This window comes from Dipteris shenzhenensis, chromosome 10, assembly GCF_047967505.1.
Source record: "Dipteris shenzhenensis isolate YYH24624 ecotype China chromosome 10, Dip_SZ_1.0, whole genome shotgun sequence".
NCBI classification, from domain to species: Eukaryota; Viridiplantae; Streptophyta; class Polypodiopsida; order Gleicheniales; family Dipteridaceae; genus Dipteris; species Dipteris shenzhenensis.
This window is the reverse complement of record NC_141605.1, coordinates 41,186,803-41,210,610: the sequence shown is the minus strand read 5'-3', so window position 1 is coordinate 41,210,610 and position 23,808 is coordinate 41,186,803. Positions and strand designations below refer to the sequence as shown.

Genomic DNA, 23,808 nt, shown 5'->3' with positions numbered 1-23,808 from the left:
TATGGATCTAAATGCTCTACCAATGCACAATCAAACCAACATTGTAAAGGCTTGATTGCCTAATGCAGAATGGGCATTCTTAGAGCAAAGAAATGCATTGCGTTGGTATGGATCTGAATGCTCTACCAATGCACAATCAATCAACATTGTAAAGTCTTGATCTCCTAATCGTGAAAACTTAAAAGGTAATTATCGGCTAGAGGCAATAATAAATAGGTGAGCAAAGGTGAGGGATTGAGGGGAGCAGTCGTCGTGCCGCATGGACAGGGTAGGGTAGGGGCAGGTGGAGCAAAGGTGAGGGGGCAAGGAGTGAAGGTGACGGGGGCCAGCCTGGAAGGAGAGGGGATGGTAAGGTGGAGTGAGCGTGGGGGGTAGAGAGCAACTGCACGAGGAAGTGAGGGGTCGAGGGAGCTAGCATGAAGAGGGGGGTGAGGGAGTAGCCAAATGAGGAGGTGAGGGTTTGAAGGAGCTAGCACGAAGAGAGGGGGTGAGGAATAGCCGCATGAGAGAGAGAGAGAGAGAGAGAGAGAGAGAGAGAGAGATGTGTGTGTATGTATGTATATATGTGTGTGTGTGTGTGTGTTTGTTTATATATATGTGTGTGTGTGTGTGTATACATAAATAAATAAATAAATATATAAAAGATAGAGGAGAGAGAGAGAGAGTCTATAAGATATTATTTATATTTTAAGATTTAGTGTTTTATGTGTGTATGTACGCCCCACGCTTGTTGGTACATATGTTTTTTTTAATTGGCAAAATTTTTAAAACTTCCTCAAAGTTTGAAATTTATAAATGAAACCTTAAATTTTATTAAATGCAATAGATGATCGTAACTTTGAGACCCAGCGGAGTGGGTCTTTAGCCCCGTCGTAGATGCGTCAACCTACGGAAGTGCTCAGGAGTACTTGTACACTCATCTCTTTTTGCTTATTTATAAACAAATACTATCTTTTTGCCGGGAAGAAACCAAAAGCATACGTTAGATTGAGGATTTTGAACGTTACGAAAGTTTCTCAAGAATTTTCTGTTTGCTCTTTGTTGGCCATAGCAAACGTCACCTTCACTCTAAGCGTAAGGCTACTGCATATTGGGTTCCGCCCGGCAGCTGGTTATGACGACCAGGATCACGCCTGGTGTTGGTGCCAATTTGTTAGGCAGCACTCTGCAGAACGTAATCAAGATGCCACCGCCTATGTCGGGAACCTCGACGCTCAGGTGCGTCTCCATCGACTCCTTTCAGGCCTGGTGTAGATTAGCTCCTCGTTTTGGTTTTGGCTCATCTGGCTATACCTTACGGTGACGTATTTGCGCTCCCCTTAGTGATGGGTTTCGAGGATTTGCATTCTGCGATTCTTTCCATCAATGTATTCTGTTAGAGATGTTGGGTTGTGGCAGACTGCCTCCCTTGCTGCTTGAGAGATGCAGTTGTTCTTTATATTGGGCTCGGGTACCGCAAGTCTGGTTGTATGCTTTATCTGTCCAGTCGGTGAGAAAGTCATCATAGTTACGACCTGTAAAAGCTTGTTTTTTAAGAATTACATGTGGTTGGAGAGAGAGAGAGAGAGAGAGAGAGAGAGAGAGAGAGAGATGTATTAACGTCTGGGGGAGGCCCATGGAGAGAGAGAGAGATGTATTAACGTCTGCGGGAGGCCTCATTGGCCTATGGGTTAAAGTGCACAAAAAAGTAGACTCATACAAGTCTCAGGGGGCTGGAGCAAAGGGTGTGCTAGAGAGAGAGAGAGAGAGAGAGAGAGAGAGAGAGAGATGTATTAACGTTCGCGGGAGGCCTCGTGGGCCTATGGGACAAAGTGCGCAAAAAGTAGACTCATACAAGTCTCAATGGGCTGGAGAGGAGAGAGAGAGAGAGAGAGAGAGAGAGAGAGAGATTATTAAGAGTTGTTGGAAGACCAAAAAGGGTCTATGAAACTAAAAGAAACTGATATAATGAACTGATGGGTGGAGTGGCATCAACACCTAGGACAAATACAAAATCCATAATCCATAGTCATGCCCATAATGACGTCGGTACATCAAAAGGGGAAAAAACTCTTTGAGTGGAAGCTAGTGAGAGTCAACCCGAGGAGGGGGCATCGGTGCGTGAGGTTGCGGTGGTGGAAGAAACCCTGTGATAGGGCGTTGGCGGTTGTCAGTATGTACAAACCATATAAGTCCCCATCCACCCCTTATTGTGCACCTTTTGATGTGACATCTATTCCTATCTACTCTTTTTTCGTTTACCTCTTTTTTCTTCTCTTTCATTTTCTCTTTTATTTTCTGTTTTTTGCAAAAAGAGACTTCTATTAAGTATTAAAGAAAACTGTTAGAGCAAGCTCCATATGGGATACACCATCCAATACATGAAAATCTCAAGAGCCAAAAAGAAAGGATTGGGGCTGATAATGCCATCTCAATTCGGTAGAAACCTTTGAGAAAAAGGGAGAACCCCTCAAACTCGAAGAAATACAGTCCTCCTAGAAGAGGCTGCCTATGAAGGGCCCTGCATGCTAGCCCATATGGCTATCAAAGTGTGAACCGTGTCAGTCCCCGTGAATACCTGTGATGGGTGTATCTGGGTGCCATCCAAGGCCTTTGTACATTTGGCGCTCCAAATGTGCCAAGAGGAAATGCTAGCCAAAATCTCCCAAGAGGTGTTCAGTGAAGCATGAGAAGCTCTGAAGGGAGTAAGTGGTACATCCTGAAGAAAGCAGGGCTCTATCACCTACCGGTGGACCGAGAGTGCCCAAGAAGAAGGCTCACCTTCATAAAACACCTGGAGCCCAGTAAGGGATAACCATGCGACCGAGCCCCAAGTCATGAATAAAGGGGAAGTATGAAAAATGCTGAGTATTTGAGCAACCCCTTTCCAAACAGTCCTCGCCTAAGTGCAGTCCCAAAGGCAATATTGCACTGACTCCTCTGCAGAATGACAGCGAGGGCAAGTGGGATGAGCCCCAAATCGTGATCTCCACAGGTTCACCGCAATCCCTCCATGAATAGAAAGCCAAAAGAAAAGAGTGATCTTTCTATTTCTGAGGGATTTCCAGAGCGTCCTCCAGAAATTCCTACGCAAATTTGCGGTGATGAAGAAGCTGTCCTAGTGGGGGGCTCTGGAGGGAATCCAACCCCTACTGCTCAGCTGAAATCTCCTGGCATTACCAACCGTGAAACGAAAGAAGGGAATCCTTCTCTCTCGGTGCCCATGATCTATCCACTCCCACTCTCCTAGGTCCTACTGCAAGCGCTTGATAGGTGCACCTCCATATAACCACAATCTTTAGGATCCCAAGGCCAAGAGCAGAGGGTCGAGGTCTAAGTACCACTGCAAGCCCGTTCCATGTGGGGGGCTATCCTAGTGGGGGGCTCTGGAGGGAATCCAACCCCTACTGCTCAGCTGAAATCTCCTGGCATTACCAACCGTGAAACGAAAGAAGGGAATCCTTCTCTCTCGGTGCCCATGATCTATCCACTCCCACTCTCCTAGGTCCTACTGCAAGCGCTTGATAGGTGCACCTCCATATAACCACAATCTTTAGGATCCCAAGGCCAAGAGCAGAGGGTCGAGGTCTAAGTACCACTGCAAGCCCGTTCCATGGTCCGTAAAACCAGCAATCCTGACAGGCTGAAAGGAAACTTTTAGAAGAATATCATCCGTGGATCTAGAGAGTATACCTCCATCCCCAACGTCAAAGTCGAGTGCATCTTCCTCCAGGCCTCGAAGAGTGATCACCTGTAGAGGAACTGCTGTCCTCGAAAAAGCTCCCATCCAAGTGGTGGAAGTAATAGGCATCTCAACTGTCCATTCCACTGGGATCGCTAGAGTCAGGTTTCTGTCCAAGTCAATATAAGGATAGAATACGTTGCCACCGCCACCAAAGATCCCAAACCACTGCTACTCACAAAACCACTCACTAACAACCAAGCCCTGCTCGACCCGTCAGCCCGACCTACGACTCGCTAGACTTGGCGCACCTTGGGTCCGTTTGCGTGACTGGCACTTCGACGCCTTTGACCTGCCACTTCGTCTCAACCATCGAGGTCTTATCGGGTTCCTTGCAATCAATATCGCCCTACCTCCTTCATGCGTTGCCCGTCGAACTTGCTGGAAGTCCACGCCTCGCCATGGCGCTGTCATTGCTTGTGCCAAATTTCGCCTCGCCGCTGTTGCTCGTCCTCTGCAAACACCTTGGCTTAGGTGCCAATTGGTTATTTTAATCGGGGTTAGTAGGTTTGGTTAGGCTTAGTTAGTTAGGTTTGGTTTGTTAGTTGGGGTTGGTTAGGTTAGTGGGGTTAAGCTGACTAGGGTTAGTCCAAGTGGTGGTTAGGTTAGGTTCACCTAACTCAGCATCCTAAGTGTCTTAGGAGTCCTAGGTTTGTGTACTAACTATCCTAGATGACTTACGGATTTGCCCCCTCCCCCCTCCCACCCCCCCTCAAAAATATATATAAAAATAAAAAAATAAAAGAGGGGCGAAAAGTCCAAATTTCTACCCTCTTTTAGGGACCTTGCATAGCTCCGTTTGGAGCCATTTCGACTCCGTTTTACAGCCTGTTTATCGATTGTCCTCTCGAGCTTTGCCATCAGCCCCTTTTAAGCGGTTCTACACACTCTATCAGGCACTCATTACAAGAGGGTTTTGTCTCTTTCTCCAAGTCCACTTCATCTCCTTGCCTGCATTCGAACTTCTCTCTCCTAGACAGCCACCATGCCACCCAAGCGTGCCCCTCGGGATACATTGCATGATAGTGATGAGTTTGCTTAGTAGAAATCCCATACCGTCTTTCTAAGGTTGAGCGGGAGGAAGTGGCCGTACAGTTTTGGGAATTGCTTGAGAAGAACTTCATCTCTCATAGCACTTCTCCTTTTGCCTGGGCTTTTTACCCTTTTTCTAGAGATGAAGCTTCCGAAAATTGTCAAACTTGTTCGGCTCGAGAAGGAATACTTCTCACTTTATGTGAGAAAAACAGAGAAAGGTATTATGTTGCTTGTCATTTATGTTGATGTTCTGGGTCTTAGGAGTGAGGGGCTTTTTCTTCAAATCCCGCCACCATGAAAAGGCCTTTCCTTGAAGGCTCATAGAACTTGTTCTAGGTCGTAGGAGTGAGGGCCTTTGTCTTTAAATTTGGCCACCATGAAAAGGCCTTTTCTCAAAGATAAATCTTCACGAGGTAGCAAGAAAGGGATCAAGATAGTTGGCGATGGTAAAGTTCCCTCTCACCTATGCATTCGAGCTTCTCTCTCCTGGATGGCCACCATGCCACCCAAGCGTGCCCCCAAGCGTGCCCCTCCGGATACATTGCATGATAGTGATGAGGTTGCTCAGCATGAGCCCCGTACTGTCTTTCTAAGGTTGAGCGGGAGGAAGTGGCCGTACAGCTTGACTTTGCTACAAGGACCTGTTGTGGCGAGGTTTGCATCTGTTTCACCTGAGCATCGATTTGAACAATTTGCACCCGGGTGTGCTGATGGTTCAGGAGCATCGAAGGGCTGCGCTCCCTCTCCAGGATTCGTATTGATTTTCATAAGCTGCTTCATGCAAGAGACAGAAAATAAACAATCAACAGCAAATAAACAATCAATGCCTAACGAGAATCCATCAAAAGAATACAATTCACAATTGATAAAATCCAAGGCAAAGACAGGAAGAGAGCATAATAAAAAATAGCCCAATCTGCTCATATGAGTTGGAGAAGCATGCTTTTCTCCTTATACAAACGAGCAAAATATGTGCTTGAGAAGGGAAAGAGGCTGACTCCTCGAATAAGGGAAGCAATGGGTAGACAAGAGCAGGAAGCTAGACGAAATAGCTGAGTGTTGAAATAGGGAAGGTGCAATTTAGAAAGAGATGGCCCAAAGTTTTGGAAAGCACATGCATGGGTCGCATGTTGATATAGAGGGCTTTGGCACATGGGAAAAGGTGGGACGAAGTCACATGGTTCACTGAAGGGGCAGTCTTTATGACTCCTAAAAGTACTTTCATTAGATGTTAGAAAAGGAAAGTAAAAGGTGCTAGTACTTATGGATGGACTGGAACATGCATGCACTCATAATTCCTACATGCACACATGATGCAACCACAAAGTACTCCGACAACCGGCATTCAAAGGCCATACATGGAAAGATGAAAAACTGTAGCATGGCAGGGTGAATATGGAGGGGGAGACGTGGGCGCACCCAGGCTGCCACATGGACAGCATGCAGACATCCTTTTTAGGTCTGTTTGGACTCTTGACAACATGCTGAACAGCCAATGTAAGACTGCCATGGAGCTGCCCTTATTTGGGGCTGCTCTGGGCTTGGAGGGAGACCACACAGGCTGAGATAAGGATCAGCAAAGAGCCCATTATGTGGGTTGCCAAAAGGGGGTTTTATAGGCCCCCAGAGTGCTGGTCTGGTCAGTCCACAGACACTGTCGGCCAGCCAGCAGATCCAGTCGGTCAGATCTGCAGACTGGATCAACAGATTAGGGGCTTGCTGGATAAAGGTATTTGTAGGGTGCAGCAGAGGCACCAGCAGCAGCAACAGTAGACCCTAGAGCTGAGGTGGTGAGCAATGACAGGTGGTGCAGGAGGGAAACTGACAGTTTTGGGCTCTGCATGTCTTCTAGTAGGATCTAGAGTTCTCAGGTGTGATCTTTTGGGCAATTCGATTTTCCGCTGTGTGTTCTAACATGGAATCAAAGGCTAGGACTTGAGCTAGACATACATGTTCAGATATATTTATTAACATGGTATAAGAGACAGTCCACGATTCAGAGGTGTAAGAGCCAAGAAAGGTGATTGAGTTCCAAGGACTTCCAGATTGGCACAGGATTGGATGAGATGTTTCAAGGTAAAAGGTGAGCTGTGTGTTCTAATTTCAGTTCACGTTTCAGTTTCTTTCAGGTCTGATGGCATCAAAGATGCCGTTACCCAACTTTGGGTCAATGGCAAGCTGGATGGGAGCAACCACCTGATCTGGAAGGTGAAGATAAGGATCCACGTGGTGGCTAGAAAGACTTGGAAGGTCGCCATAGGGGAAGGATGCTGTTTGACGGGTCTCTTCCTCTTGAAAACTCCAGACCAACCAATTTTTCCATAACATCTTACGGAGCTCATAAAAGAATAATGAGAATACATACCCTGGATGAACATCCACATGTTGTCTTTGCAGCAAGCCAGGCACCACAAGTGTCCATTAATCCCACCATCCATAGATCTAATGTATAAGGAAAGGAAATACATCATAGATCATGACATGCAGCAAGGGGATTTGAATCTCAATAGGGCATGCCCTAGCCCCTAATCAAGGTACACAGTGTGGATTGGGGCTAAGGATGTGGGCAATACCGGTAGAAATCATTAACGTTTATGCACCCACCTACTGACAATAGAGAATGCCCTTTGGGAGGCAGCTAAGCTAACTATGAGTTTTCCAGACATGGATTCCCGGATACTTGGAGGAGCCTTCAACAAACTTGGAGTTTGAGTAGTACAAGCTTGGGGGGCCGCCTTCACTACCATGCCTTTCTCTAAGCATGCACATGACAACAATTTATATGTACCATCAGCCTTCGAGTGCAAAGGCAGAAGGGAGCTTGATTGCAAGACCTACCAGTCGAGCAGGGACGAAAGTCGGCCTTAGTGATCCGACGGTGCCAAGTGGAAGGGCCGTCGCTCAACGGATAAAAGTTACCTCAGTCCATATTTTTTTGCAAATGTTTCTATACTAAGAGCCGGGACCCTTGGTGAGAGGATGAGTTCTCTAAGTTTCCAAGTAGTCTCAATGTCTCTTTCAGATAGCATTGACACAATGGGCTCTACGAGAGATTATACAAATTTTAACTATCTATTGGCACACCAAGTAGACGTCCTACTTAGGGTATCCTGCTCTCCCTTGTCTAAGGGATCCCTTGCCATGGCTGTTCTAGATGTAATACAACAGGAGAGTGGTTTAACATTGTCATGCCAAGTAGGATACCGACTGAATCTCCCTTGTGCCTAGCCTAGTCTCCTGTCCTCATGTGGGTCTCGCTTGTAGGAGAAGTAGCTCAAGTTCGAGCCTTGTTTCTCTGCCCCTAGTCTGACCATAGGCTTTCCAAAGCTTGCTGAACTGCCGTGCCTTTCTCTCAGACAGGGTCTAGGTGGACAGACGAGATTTTGACTACTGTTGGGGTCAAACAAGGATGTCCTCTATCCCCAACCTTGTTTGGTGTCTACATCAACAAGCTTGAGACAACTATGCAGACACTAGGGGGGGCTAGTTGCTCTCTTGCTAGCACTTTGATTCAAATCCTTGGAGAAAGAAGCACCCCCTTGTTTGTCTTCTCCGAACTCAAGATTGTTGAAGTCCCCTCCAACAATCGACGAGTCTACATCCGGGAGACAATCGGTCAAGCACCTCCAAAAGGCCGGACATTGCTATCTACAAGTTGGGGCATACAGGTTCAGGATCCCAATCTTGGAATCTCCCATCCGTAATCCCATCTAGATTGCTCTACCTGTAATGAGCTCCCCCTGGTCATAGACCTATGATGCGACCGCCTGCGAGACTGAAATGCAAACCCCTCCACTCCTTCCCACTGCGGGAGACCCGATCTCCAGGCCTCTCTCGGGAAGGAGGTGGCATCTACGTGTGATGTTCGAGGCAGAAAACATATGCTCCTGTACCAAAAGGAAATCCACTGCCTTGCCAACCACTACTCTCTGTAACTTATGGCGAAGTAACAAGTGCTGGGGTTGCTGACATGCCCAATCGTGGAGTTCGTGCACGTTCCAACTCACCATGGTCCAACTCATGGGGAGGTGCGCGCTCTGACTTCTGTGACTTCGCCGGTGGTTTGGAGGGGGAGTAGTCCAAATCCACTCGGTGCCGAACTAGTGGCATAACTGGCTCGATGCCTACCTTGATGGTCCACTGCATCAAGGAGGCCTCGACTCCAAGCCTATCCGCGCACCGCTGTAGTGTTTAGTATGATGCCTTCTTAAGCTGAACCTCAGGACCTAGTCGAAGCACACAAATAGCTGCTCCCAAGTCCCATCTATGTACAGAAAAACCGAACTAAAAAGTGGCGGTCTTCCCATGGGAGACCCACGGTTCCCTTCCCTGCGGGCCTAGCCACTCCTCCATCATGCTGAACATCTGTTGCCCCATCATCAAATCAAACAACGTGGGGGTCCACTGCTCCTCCCCACTAGCTGAGAAGTGAAATCCCCAGAAGGGACGAGTGCGAGAGCCGTACACTTCTATGGAACCTCCTTTTCGGGGCTGTAAAATCAAGATTGACACCTCCAGAGCAAGCGGGTATCTGTTTGAAATCTCTAGGTAGTTCCACGGTCCTAGCCTCCAAAACTCTCTGGGCATAGGATGATCAGGGCGAGGCTTAGGACCTAGAAGCTGAGAAAGGGGCCCTGATGACCCTAACTATGAGGAGGTAGAACCAGGACTGGGCCGCGTCGAAGAGTGCTCAGGCACCCCCTTGCATAGGTTGGGACAAGGAAGGGCAGGACACAGGCGGGGGGGGGGGAGGAGGCTGTTGTGGGATCAGGGGGGGCGACCTCGGGAGGAGGGGCGGGGGAGGCAAAGGGACCTCCGGAGTAGCAGACTTTGTTGGGGCTCCAGACTCCCGCTGAACGGGAACCTAGGTACTATGCTCTGCTGTCACTTGCGGGTCCAAGGGGAGATCGAAAAAGGTCTCCTCATCCTCCATCTGTGTCCGGTCCGAGGACTCTGCTGGCACCTTCCCCTTCCCCTTCCCTATGTCCTGGGAAGAAAAAGTATGTGCCTTCTTGCGCTCTTTAAGTCTGACTCTCCTTTTTCGTTTTTTCGAGCTGATTTGGGGAGCTTCAATTTCTTGCTGATTTTCTGACAGTAAAAGACTGACAGATGGGTGGAATCTGAATGCAAAAACTGACTGTAACTTTTTTTTTTTGGGACAGTAACTGGATGAGTAACCGACTGGTTACACTAACCAGACTAATTGCCTTTGGTTTGGTTAGTCTGTAACTAAGCGTTAACTAGAGTAGTTGGATTGATCCTAGTCTGGTTACACTAATCGAACTGGTCTAATTAGGTTAGGCTAATTGGACCAGGGTTAGGCTAATTGGGTATTGGTTTAACTAACCAAAGTCAACTAACCAAGGTCAACCAACCCATGGTTAACTAACTGTATTTAAGTTAACCTAACCACAGCCACCCTCAACTTTTGCGGAGCGATGGAGCTACGACGAGGCTAGATCCGAGGCTGGGGCAAGTCGTGAAACTAGGAGAGGCTTCAAATGACGCAAAAGCTTTGCTCACCTTGCTCGTTGCCTCTCGCCCATCGCTTCCACAGCAAGTGGGGCTTCAATGTCATTGCACCGCCGATCCTCTAGCAAACCGCTCCAAACTAGGGGGTTCGAGCACCCAAGCCTACCCGCAGCAGTTGTAGGTCACGGGAGTTAGCAGCTGCTTTTGCTACGACCACCTTCTCAAGCACAACTGCTCACTCGCATGCAGTATCTTTGCCATCAACGCTCCAAAAGCCAAGCACGAATGGCTCCACGAACCTTCAATGCGGGTGACTCTCATGGGCGGTGGACTCCCTTGCGACTTGCTCGACGGCGACCTGAACGGCTAAAACCGGGGGGGACTAACCAAGCTGAACATCTGTAAGCCCCCATATGAGGAGAGCATGGGGGAGGTAGACCAGGGGATATTGGGGCTGCCACATGGGAAGCACACAGAAAGGGCAGAGGCTGCCACATGGGCAGCACACAGTCTGCCATGTGGGCAGCTGTCAAAACAGGAATCCATGGGCCTGCAAAAGAGGCGCACAGGTGGCGGCATAGGCAGGCTGAAGGCGCCTGCGTGGCGGGCTGTCTGGCAGAGGAGATGGCGCAGAAGCGCGGGGCAGACCAGCAGATTGGGTCAGCCACATAGAGGCCAGGTGGAGCAGCAAATGGGGCTGCTAGTGGGCGGTGGCATGCCTTATATAGGGCTGGGCCCTTGCCTAGATTGGAGGGCCAAAGGCCCTAGAAGTGTGGGCCAAAGGCCCTAGAAAAGAGTGCCCCAAAGGCAGACCAGGTCAGGACCTGGTCGGCCTGTTTGGGTTGGCCATAGGCAGCCTGACTGGTCGGTTTTTTGCCAGCCCTTTGGGGCCTATAAAAGCAGAGACTCTTGGCCTCATTTCGTCATCACTTGGAGCAGCAGTTCAGGGAGCAGAAGGAGCAGCAGATCAGCCACCTGTGGGCCTTTATCTAGAAGGAGACAAGTGGGCTGTAGAGCTGCAGACCTAGCTCAGAGTGCTGCCCACCTAGGCTGGTGCAAAGACAGCAAGGTGGAAGGGATCTAGACGGAAAGTCTACTTATGCTCAAGGTGGAGCATGCGGGCTCGAGTCTAGAGGTAGCCAGCAGATAGGAGAAGTACCTTGTGGTAAGATCAGAGGACCACACCATTGGTGGGACTCTGGATCTATCTCTTTTGTATTGTGTCCATAGTTTCGGACGGAAATATATTATTTTGGTGGTTTCTCTATCTGGCTGGTTCATTGTCTATTGATGAGTTTGCACATCTATTTTATGCACATAAGTTAAGAAGTTTGTGATTCCACACCCCACACACACACTGTGTGAGCTCTTGGGCATTACTATCAGTCTTCTGCTGTGCGTACCCTTTGTTGGGTAATATCTAAGAATTAGGCGAGGCTAGGCGGAAGCTGAGCAGAGAGAATACGGTGCCGCGAACTATTGAACATCGGGATCATTTTGACATGTAACCAAGAAAGCCCAATGTTGGTCTTGTGCAAAATTAGCAGACTCATGTCGATCTTCTGCACTAGAAGAACTAGAAAGTGCAAGACCAGATTCTTTCTTCTTCTTTTCAGATGCTATAGAAGAGGCACCATGTGAATGATCAGCATGGGAATGAGAGGGTTTTCCAGCTGAAACCTTGCCTTTACCTTTGTGTTTGTGATGGGCAGCAAATGCTTGATCATTAGCCATAGAAGCATTGCGATTCACATGACTTTGCTCCTCCTGAAGAAGAAGAGCAACCAGTTGGTCAAATGAGAAATGATTGGCATCACCCCTTGCAACCAACCTAAATGTAGTAGCAAAGCCTTGATATGAATCAGGCAACCCATCAAGGTTATTAGAAACAAGTTGAGAATCAGACATAATCTCATCAATGTTGGCCAATTGCTCTTTCAAATCCTTCATATTAGTGAGGTAGGCATCCATGTTAACACCCTCATCAAGCGGCAAAGGGATGCCAAATGAGGAAGAATGGGTTCAAGGAGTGAACTCCAGATCACTTCAACACGCTCCAAAAAGCTCTGACAGCCGGCACGCAGCTCGAGGCAGCTCCAAAATGCTGGCACGCACCTCGAAGCAGCTCCAAAAATGTTGAGAAATCTTCAAACTAGCTGGCACGCACCCCGAGACAGCTCTGTACTGCAGTAAATGCTGTTAGAAAGGTCCGTACGGCTCTGTCAGACATCATTTAATTCTGTACGAAACCTGTACGGCCTTGTCACGCGGACAGCATTTGGAACTTTCTCTGCCAGATCTGTCCTCCATGGTGGATCTCCTCTGCTAGGTACTTGTCCTCTCTCTCTGTTGCCACATGGCAGCCCATGTGGCAGCCCCATGTCCCATCCTATCATTCTATGGTTCCCCCCCCCCCCCCCCAATCCTGATGCACTCCTCATAGGGGGGCTCACAGGTGGGGAGTGACCAACCCTATTCTAACATCTTACCACTCTTTTTTTTAATAGAGAAAAGGAACTTCTATTAATGCTTAAAATCCAACCATACAAATTGGCAAAACCGGAAAGGTGCCAATTGTGGCCAAAAACAAAAACGGGTTGAAAGAAAACCCGCTTGTTGCCAGAGATCCGAGCTCATTACCTAGGGATTCTCTGTAACAGGGGCTAACAACCACGGTGGTGGACTATACAGCCGGCAAATCCCTTGCGGCGTGAGATCATAAAATACACCTGCAGGCCAAGCCTTGTAGAAATGTGCCCGCCTATCGTCGGTAGCTCGAGAACTTGGAACGCTGCGCTCCCAAATGGATCGCAGCGTATATATGATATCCTGCCAAATGGCAACTAGCGTAGCTGTCAGAGAAACATGGTGTTGGCCCATGACCCAGCTGCAACGGGCCACCCAGATGTTCCAGGCCGTGATGTTGGCCACTGTCTCCCAGACACTATCCTCTCTCGACTGAGGGGGATGGTGAGAAGGGGGAGGAGTAGCCAAGTGAAGCTCAATGCTGTGAATGCTCCGACCGTGTCTATGGAGAAGGCATGGCCCCCCTCTGTAAGCCACATCTTACCACTCTTTAACAAAGTCTGCACTAAAAGTAATTTTGTGAGGCCTTGCTAATGAGTCTCACTATTGTGTGGATGGGCTTGTTTCGGGATGTTATCTTATAAGGTTATACATGTATACTAGGTTTTAGTTGGTATTTTTGTTATTTGCTTGATTTGAAGTTCGTCTTGTCATACATAAGCATTTTGAAATGTAAGCAAGCTAATCTCTTGAAAATGATTTGTGTAGGTATTTGAAGAGCTTTTATGGGAATTGTTCGTGCAAGCAGGCCCAGTTGGTGAGTAGTTTTGGATATCAAGGAGTGCTATGAGCTGTTTAAAGTATCATCTGATGCTATGTGTTGCCCTATCAATTAGATTGTCTAAGCATTTTTTTGCTTAGATTCGTTGTGGGAGAGACTAAAATGAAATTGTATAGTCTTCACAAGCAGATGTAGCTCAAACTCAAATGAAAAGAATGTGGACTACGTTTTGACTAGCTTTCTCTTTTAGTGCTAGCCTTTGTCACGGCTAAGTGTGCCCTTCACCGCTGGAGTGCTAACAGAAACTCACCACGAAGACCTTTGTATAAATGGATGCTCAAGTATGTGTGGGGGTGTGGATTTGTTTGTGTGAGAGCATTGTTTATACTATGATCTACACCCACTGCTAGGCGCTATGGACGTCGTGGGGATGTCATAGTAGCTAGTCCCTTCTATGCAAAGATGGAGTTTATGGTTTTCAACCTCGTGAGTGACTACCATGAGATTGAAACTGCATTGTCTATTGTATTTTTAGAGGATGAGTTTGGGCATGTTCCTGGATTCCTCTCTCTCTCTCTCATATATATATATATGAGAGAGAGAGAGAGAGAGAGAGAGAGAGAGAGAGAGGAATCTAGGAACTACATAAATGGATGCTCTAGTATGTGTGGGGGTGTGGATTTGTTTGTGTGAGAGCATATGTTTATACTATGATCTACACCCAGATCTACACCCACAGTTGGGCGCTGATGATGTCGTGGGGATGTCATAGTCTTGTGAGTGACTATCATGAGATTGAAACTGCGTACTGTGTTGTATTTTTAGAGAATGAGTTTGGACATGTTCCTTGATTCCTCTCTCTCTCTCTCTCTCTCTCTCTCTCTCTCTCTCTCTCTCCACACACACACACACACACACACACATATGAGAGTTGTTTGTGCAGGGAGGGCCTATTGGCTGTTGTATGTCTTATAGAATTGAAGCGTTCCTTGTTTCTTTAGATGATCTCTTTAAGAATTATCTAATGATATGGATGGGCTATTCTTGATGAATGTCTATATTTAGAAAGGACATAAAAATGCTGATGATATGTGGTGGGCTATTTACAGTTAATGTGTATGTGCCAAAAGACAGAGTCACAAACCTCCATCAAGGCTATGGATTTGTTGAGTTTCGTAGCGAAGAAGATGCAGATTATGTGAGCTGTTTCCTCTTTGCTTTTCTCTCACCAAATTCCAATCCTTAAACATGAAAAAAGTTTGATGAAAGGTTGTGTTTTAACATGTCAAAAGCATCTTATCATTTTTTTTCTATGCTGAATCTGACTTTGTGGATAGGCCATCAAGATTCTGAACATGATCAAGCTGTACGGAAAGCCGATTCGTGTTAACAAGGTCTGAGCACATCTTTCTTTTGAAGGTTTTGGGACACATTCAAAAAGCTTACAAATATTTAGATTTAAAAAACAAGTCCTGTGACATCATGGAGTTGCCGGTATGCAGCATTGTGTGTAACTATAATTTGGTGAAAACTTGCACTTTTTGTTGCATAACTATAGATAAATTTGTGAATTTATAATGTAGAGAACTGAACACCTAGCTTCATGTCTTTCTGCACGAGTATTGTTTCCCACTTTTTAGGGGATTGCAATTCTTGAGCCATTTAGATTAATGGTATATTTCCCTATGAGCTATCTTTTCTAAGCATCTTTTGCTTAGAAAAGCTCATTTGTAGAAACTAAAATGAAATACTATAGTCTTCACACGTAGTTGTAGCTTGATGAAGAGAATTTGATTAGCCTTCTCATTTAGCGCTAGCCTTGAATCTGCCTTTAACATCCGGATGCTGACAACAGCCTAGTATGAAGACTTATATACCTTTGTATAAATGGATGCTCAGGTGTGTGTGTCTGTGGATATATATGCGTGAGAACATTTGTTTATACTATGGTCTACTGTCTGCACCCACCGTTGGGCACTGATGACATTGATGGGGATGTCACAGTAGGTAGTCCCTGCTATCTGTGATGGAGTTGATGGCTTTCAGGCTTGTAAGTGATTGTCATGCCATTGGAACTGCACTATTCGGTGTGTTTTCAAATGTCGAGTTTGGGTGTGTTCCTGGATTCATCTCGATATATAATGGCCATAATATACATGCAGTTACTGCTGAACAGTATTGTCTTTAATGACCAGTGAAAGTTCTGCATGTTAACACCAGTGACTGGGCTCCCTCCCTTTCCTTTTTGGTGTTTTTGGTTCTTATATGGACAATTATTTGTGTACTCTCTATTGATATTCTTGGATCAGACATCAGCCTTTGTGGCGCCACTCCTTAGCCATAGAGCCTTGGTTTTTCAAAGACGTTAATAAACTTTCTTTCTTTTGAAACCCAGCCCTAGCTGCTTTGCGTACTGATGAGAGAGAACATAAGCGTAGCTTTGCATACTAAGTTATTTTTATTTTTAAAACTCTCATTTACTTATAATTTTTTTAAAAGTCGCTTACAAATTCCTTTCTTGCCTTTGTTCTTTTTCTTGTCTTATAAAAATGTTAATTTATAAGATTGGATATATTCTAGTCTTATGAATCTCTCTCTCTCTCTCTCTCTCTCTCTCTCTCTCTCTCTCTCTCTCCACACACACACACACACATTTTATTTTTTTTGGTGAACACATACACACACATGCACACGCGCACACACCCTTTTTTTTTAGTGAAAATTTTGTTGCTTTATTTTACAAGAGAATTTCCTAGAAAGGGAAAGCTGGACAATACATCAACAAAAAATCTCAGTGTTGGAAAAACATCAAAATCTATGTAGTGAGTTTGCAGACAATCAAAGAGAGATTGTTGCAAAGATCTGCGGAAAAACAAGAAAAAAGATAACTGAGGATCACCAAAGACTCTATGATTGTGATCTATCCATAAAGTCCAGAGTGCCCAATATCTAACCCAAGTAAAAAACAAATCAAACTCTGGTCGCCGTGGATGAATGCCAAAGAGCCAAAAGAATTTTCCAAAAACAACATTTGGAAAACGAGGTCTCAGATACTATTCAATGATACCCAAAAAATCACGAGTATGCGAACAAAGCCAGAAGAGATGAAGCATAGATTCCCGTGGAGCATGACATCGCTGACAAACAGCAGGAGCAATATGTTTGCGTGCCATAAGCTGCCGAGACAGGAAAACTCCAACAAAACTTGCCACACGAAAATTTGTTGCCGAATAGGAACTTTAGAATCCCAAATATGGCACAGTCTTCTCCGCCACCACTTTGCATGTCGATGCATATGCCAAATTTGATTTGCTCGGTCCGAAACCCAAGGTGAAGGCAAAGTAACTTTATACAATGCCGATACCGTAATATGAGAGAGTTTCAGTGGACGAGACGTGGATACAGAAGGCTGAATAGTCCAGTGCCTGTCTTCAATCTTGAGTGGAGGAATCGGCAACAAAGGCTTGAGATGGATGGATATGAATTTGACAAGACTTTTCAAAAGGACAGATTGGGCCATAATAAAAAGCAAAAGCAGGCCGTGGGTCAGGATGACCCTATTCATGATTCTTTTGAAACCAGTAGAATAACACGAGTCATCTTAGTCAATATATCTACAATTTCCCCCACGAAACCGTGACTCCTTGGGTAAATTTCTTAATTGACACTCATTCTCTCTCTCTCTCTCTCTCTCTCTCTCTCTCTCTACCTTTGTAAGACTAGAATATGTCCAATCATATAAATTTAGACTTTTTGTTGTTCTAAAGTCCGAAAATCTACACAGAAAATAAAAGATTAAACGAAAGAGAAGAAAAAAGAGGTAACAAAAACTTTTTTAAAACCAAAAGGAAGACTTTTGTGTGTGTGTGTGTGTGTGTGGGTTTTTACCACATAGAAATATAAAGATTTCACTATTTAAAAAAAAAAGTGTGTGTGGGTTTTTACCTCTTCTGAGGTTTCCCACAGAGAAATATAAGATTTCACTAAAAAAAGTCTGTGTGCACGCGCGCGCCAAAAAATATGAGACACAGACTCCCTCGGTGTATGTGTGTGTGCGCACGCGCCAAAAAATATAAGACATAGACTCCCTGGAAGCCAAACATCAACGACAAAATAGCCGGAGCAATACGTTTGTATATTTGTCCTAAACCGAGATTTCCTCTTGATGTGCTTTTTCAGCTTCCCAGTTTTGGGATAGCTACCTTGTAATATAAAGTAATCGAAGTTTTCAACCCCCCCAAAAAAAAGGGGTGTGTGTGTATGTGTGTGTGTCTACTTTGCCCAAAGAGGCTGCAATTTTGGGCAAAAGGGAAGCCAAACATTGTGGAAAGTCCACAATCTCAAGCGAAACTGGACAACGATGCCGAATGAGGGCTTGGTAATCTCTAGTTGGCGACCATGGAATCACATGCACCATTTGCTGCCCATAGAAAAGGGGAGAATGCTCCAAGAGCATCTGCGTATGTTCTTCATCTGTCATTATAACTTCAAAAAAACCCCTTGCTGCATAATGGACTTTGCGAAACAAAGGAACCACCAAAAGTTGGAGCTAACCAATTACTCACATCTGCAGCAACAGGCATATGTCCTCGGATAAAAATAATGACACCATTTTTGGCATAGTCCCGCACAGGGTCGACAATGTCATCCACTTCGACCATGAGACCAGCTGTAGGGACTGAATCTTTCCATGCTTTACGAGTGTCTTCAAAACCCTCATGCATACTAGAAAGAAAGTGAACACCCCCGATTCAGCTGTCATGGACATCTCTCAGCTTGTAGCCATCTGCCACCTCAGCACAGGTGTCCAGCAGTAGCCGCAGACCTGTGGGGTTACCATGTCAGCCCTACAGAAGGCAGACAGCAGCCAGGAGCCACACAAACAGCAGTATAGCTCAGAATATGTATGGACTGCTATGCTGGCAACCTACTTAGGACCTTACAACAGTCTGCCACATCAGCAAGTTGACAGGTGCAGTCTGCCACGTGAGCAGGTCGGCAGTTCTTTGCCACATCAAGGTGGGTCAGGAATGGACCCAGACAGCCTGTTCACAGACCAGGTCATCCCTCTGCTAGGTCCCTATGTAAGAAGCCCCTCCCTTCGTTCTACTCCACCATCTTATTCCTGCAGCAGCTCCATCAGCCTTAGCAGCAGGATCAGTTCCAGCAGAGCACCCTGATCAGCCAACAGCAGTCCTACAACAGCAAGCAGCAGTCCCTCTTCAGCAGCATCCCTACAGTTCCTTCAGCCTCTTCGTATCCCACCCTTTCAGGGGTACAGTTCCCTCATCCCCCACAGGTAGCCATAGACAATGAGCAGTCAGCATAGCCTCAGCTTACAGATCTAGTCTCATCAAGATATAGTTGATCAGCCCTCTTCAAGAGGACCAACAATTATGATTGCCAGGCCCAACCATTATGAATAAAGATAGTAGTTTGCATAACTCTCAGTGCAAAACAGTGATGTGATCTATTCTATGCTTGTTCACAGTATATCTCTCTTCTCAATTAGTGAGAAAGTGATGTAGTCTTCTTGCATCTTACATTGGTATTAGAGCTTCAAAGCTTTTCTCTCCTGAGTTTACGAGGAGCAGTAGGGCGGAGGGAGTGGAAGGAGACCCCAGGTATGTGTTCATTTAGGCTCGGAACTGATCACCAGGCACTAGGTTTGGAAAGTCACGAGGGTGTTTGTTCACCTATACTCAGAACGATCCCTTTGTCCCCCTTTGTTTGTATCTCTCCATCAATCCCTTTCCTCCTGATCTCGCCATCTTCTTCAACCCTCCAACTCCCTTTAATTGCCGTCTTTGCTGCTTCCTTACTTGTGGCAGCTTTATAGCCATCACTGTGCTTACTTTTTCACCTTCGTTGCCTCCAATAGCAGCCTCTTGCCTCATCACCTACTTCGCCAACTCCCTGTACCTCCCTCTCTACCTATGGATGACTTGCCCCCCAACCCAACCCTTAGGCCCCACAAAAAAAAAACAAACCCTCGTCTCCCTCTTCCTTTTAGTGCTGCACAGATCTCCATTTACCCTCTCCTTTTGTGAGCCTGTACTGAAAATCTTTTTGGCCTTGTTGTGCAGATTTCTTGTTGGCTTTGTTTGGCTGAATGTATTACACGGAGGGATGCTGGTAATAGCTCTTTTTATAAATTTTAAGCTTTGTCGGAAAAAATCTTATGTGTTTCAATGAAGTTGAAGGTTCGGCGAGACATTGCTTTAAAAAAGGAGAAGAATATGCATGTTAACGTTGACAAGTCTAATTTTGAGAAGTAACATAGGTTTTTTTTAAAAAAATCAAGAAAAGTTCAACAAGGTCTCATTTGAGAAAGAACAAAATGTTATATTTCTTTGTCGAGAAATAAAAACCAAGATGACAAGAAACAATATTGTTTGTGTAGCTTATGTGGCGATTTTGCGTTAGCGTTCTTACTAGCATGAAGAGGTTTGGGATTTGAAACATTTTGGGGTTCTAAGCTCAAGGTTGTTATTCCATTTGCAGGAGTAACATGCCAGATATATTCCTTATATTAGTTGGCCTAGGAAATGGACAACTATGGTAAAGAGTTAAAAGCATGTAGGAATATGGCTTGAAAGTTGAACTTGAAACTTGAGAGAGGGGCACTCAATCAAAGATTCATCATATGAAAGAACGATAAATATACAAAACGTTGAATACAAATTGAGCACTACAATAGCATTCGTGATGTTACATCCAAGCATGGGCTATAGTTGGGAACAACCCCCCAAGGCAAATGCTTAAGGTGCATGGGAATGCCGGGGAAGACTAAGTGGAGGTGTGAAATGGGGGAATGTGTTCTAGGCATTCTTGCAATGCCATTCCCCTACGTTCGATCTTGATTGCACGGGTAGGGGTCGCGCCAGTGTTAAAATGGTTGACGTTTCCAAATTTTGACATTCCCCTCGGTTCTCCTTCCCTCACTTGCCTTGAGAACCTTTGAGGATATCTATCATTGGCATAAGTGTAAAGTGAAAATTCAACTTTAGATATGTAAAACTTATTTTGATATATATTTTGGTCATACAATGGTGTCATGTCACATATAAATATATCAAAATATCGTTTATATTTCTAAAACTTCAATTTCAGTTTTAAAGTGGTGCCAATGATAGATCATATAACATGCCATAGGTACTCCTCTTTTGGGCCAGCGTTCCCTTTCTTCAAATGTTCTTGTTCCAGTACCATTCCTAGCAAATCAACACATAGTTACAACCTACGAATCACAAGTTATACTAACTAGAGTAAATGCTTACAACTTTGAAGCTACGTGTGACAAAAACATTAATTGCCAAGTGACAACGTACAACCATTATTTTTTGACACAAAAAGGCAAAAATCCAAGGTGTGCACTATCACCCACACAACCCTGTTTTTAATTTAGGGATGTAAACCACAATTTTTCATTTGGATGTCCAAGGCCAGTGTTTTGATGCAAAAGAAACGTGTGCATGACTTGAAGCGTTTTGTTTGCTTATGAGCTACTTTGTGCTTATATCACTTTTTCGTTCTGCATGGTTTTCTCCGTTGTTTCTTCAGCTCACTAGTCTTTAATTTTTTCAGAAATTTACATTTTTGTTGTTTTGATGATAGCTAATGGCAAACTGTGTTTCAGGCTTCGCAAGACAAAAAGAGTTTGGATGTTGGAGCTAACTTATTTATTGGAAACCTTGATCCGGTATTTTGATTGTATTGAACTTTGAAATTCTTTAATATCATGCATTTTGAAGTTTGTTTTTCCTCCATTTATGTAGGTTTCAAATGTATTGCTTGATCACCTATCATTCTTTTGAGCAGGATGTGGATGAAAAGCTTCTATACGACACTTTTAGTGCTTTTGGTGTTATTGTCACAAACCCTAAGGTAATATGCAGGCTTTGCTTTAAACTATCCTTGTGTGCTCAAATGCTAATGTTTGTCAGGTGATTAGTTAGTGAGTTTTTACTTCTTGTTGGACAAATTTAGTTACTCTATATTATGGCACGTTTTAATTAGGTATTACCTTGCAATTAAAACATTGTGTGCTTGTTTTGAAATTCATGTTGATTGAGGGCTCATTTGGTAAAGATTTGATCCTTGAAAGAAAAAATCTTATTTGCTATCTAGTTCTATCAATATAATTATGGCTTTAACGCAATATTGCCATTGGAAGCTATTGTAGTTTCTTGGATCTTAGCAGTACTCAATCTTCTTTAGGTTTAAAGTTTATCTATGATAACTGACAACCGCTTGAGTATGCTATGTTGAATATCATATGAATGTCTCACATGGGCTCAAAAAATTGCAATACGGCTTAGTATGGAGTGATTATTTCGCAATTCTATAGGTTCTTTCGTGTTTACACAAGTAAGAGTGTCTTTATCGTTCAATTTAGTTTAATCCTATTATTTCTTCAAAAGGCCTATAATATAAGAACAGTGATGAAGAGACTCTGCTGTCTCTTACATTGCAATTGTTATATCTTTGGATTTTCTGCTTTGGGTATGTTTAGGAGCCTTGAACGTGGAATCAAAATCCAAAGTGGGGAGCTTCAAAGTCCATTTTCATTTTAGGTTCTATTTTTGGAGGTCATCTGCTCGTAGGTACTTGTTTAGTTTTGGTTTTTACCCACCCCCTTATTTTAATATTTTTAAATTAAAAACTATTTTTATAAAAATAACATATTTCCTTACGTTTGCATTGGCGTTTCATTTGTTTTGCCTTGGTTTATCTTTGTTTTCTTGTTTTAGCATTAGTATCTCTTTGATTTTTAATATGTAACGTAATTTAATTCTCTCTGGTTCTCTCTCTCTCTCTCTCTCTTTTGCATATCTCTTTCTTATTTTCTGCTTTGTTATCTTTCTTTTTGGTTGTGAAGTTTTTCTGTTGTTTGGGTTGGGATTTTAAAGCTTTGCTAGTATTGGGTTTATACAAGAGATTCCAGAATCTTTCAAAACCCAAATGGCAGCTTATGTTGGGGTACTGATGAGAACATAAGCATTGGTTTGCTTACCATGTTGGACACTTACAAACTCCCGTTTTTCCTTTGTTCCTTTGCTTGTTTGATAAAACATTTTATTTGTAAGATTGGACATATTCTAGTCAGATGAATGTATCTCTCTCTTGTGAATTATACTTGTTTACCTGTCTTTGGAAGACAAGATGCACTATAACATCAATTATGAGAAAATGGATTTAATATGATTTGTTTCAATTATCTGATATATCTCAGTTTGAATGAGGCACTGGATGTGCATCAGATTAAGGAGAATTCTTGAGGATAAACTCTTCAGTGTGGTTCAAAGAAAAAAATATTTTGGGTCAGTTTCTTTTGATCGTGTTTGAAGTTTGATGACTTTGGAAAAACAAGTAGTTGGGATCGTCGATACTCTCAAGATTTACCAATTTTTATGTCGATAAAGAGCATGTATTTTGGATATCACTCATGGTGACAGTTGTCCCCTCAAAGCTTATGTGGTAAATGTATATTATGTGGATAACTCAGTGAGATGGTCTGGGCAGTATTAAGGTACATATGCTTTGTGTCGAAAGTACTCATCGTCATAGTACCTATATCTCTTAGGTATAGTGGTATAAACCTTTGAAATGATCTTGGAGATCATGATTGGTTGGGATGGTTATTTATCATATGTTGTTTAGTCCTACTCTCAAGTGAGAGCTAGTAAGAGTAATGTAGGTGAATCAGGTCGTAAATCTAATGAGTGGATTCTTCACTAATGCTTCTCATAAAACCCTAGAGGATACAGAAAGGATTCCATATCCTTACAGTAACTATTTAAAGAATCCAATGTATGAGGAGATGGCCCACTTACTAATGTATGCATCGTATTGTTGTCTTTTCACATGGAGAACTCAAGCAAACAACTACTTTTGGCATCAATTATCATTGCTTACCTTATGTTTGATATGCAATTGTTTGTCTTTCACAAGGAATCAGCTTACTATGGTTTCACTACGTAATATATGTTGAGAGGATTGCCTTTGGAAACCTTAATGGGGTGTAAGTGGATGGGAATGTTTTTTGGTGTATATCAGTATGCAATATAATATAACTGAAACTGGGCATCAACCATGCAGCTTGGATATATAGGTATGGACCACATGAGTGGACATAGCATTTTCAGTATTTGTGTAGGTGTAGTGGTATAAACAAATTCTCTCACACATACATATCCACACCCATGCAGACCATTTATAGAGTCTTCATACTGTGTTTCTGTCAGCACTTTGGAGGTGAAAGGTAGACTCA

At 44.2% G+C, this 23,808-nt stretch overlaps 1 protein-coding gene across 2 annotated transcripts in view; it reads left to right on the top strand.

Annotated features, from left to right (window-relative positions):
• Nucleotides 1-832: 832 nt before the first annotated feature.
• The window catches only part of LOC147897835 (uncharacterized), a 46,936-nt gene continuing 23,960 nt past the window's right edge, over nucleotides 833-23,808 (top strand). The window contains exons 1-7 of one of the 2 annotated variants that reach the window (XM_087380835.1): nucleotides 833-904; nucleotides 1,052-1,218; nucleotides 13,523-13,571; nucleotides 14,645-14,733; nucleotides 14,873-14,929; nucleotides 21,175-21,237; nucleotides 21,357-21,422. In XM_087380835.1, coding sequence (XP_087236961.1) covers nucleotides 877-904; nucleotides 1,052-1,218; nucleotides 13,523-13,571; nucleotides 14,645-14,733; nucleotides 14,873-14,929; nucleotides 21,175-21,237; nucleotides 21,357-21,422 — 519 coding nt within the window. In that variant the 5' untranslated portion in view covers nucleotides 833-876. Of the gene's footprint in view, nucleotides 911-1,051; nucleotides 1,219-13,522; nucleotides 13,572-14,644; nucleotides 14,734-14,872; nucleotides 14,930-21,174; nucleotides 21,238-21,356; nucleotides 21,423-23,808 lie in introns of both variants that reach the window. The other variant, XM_087380834.1, reaches the window with a different exon arrangement.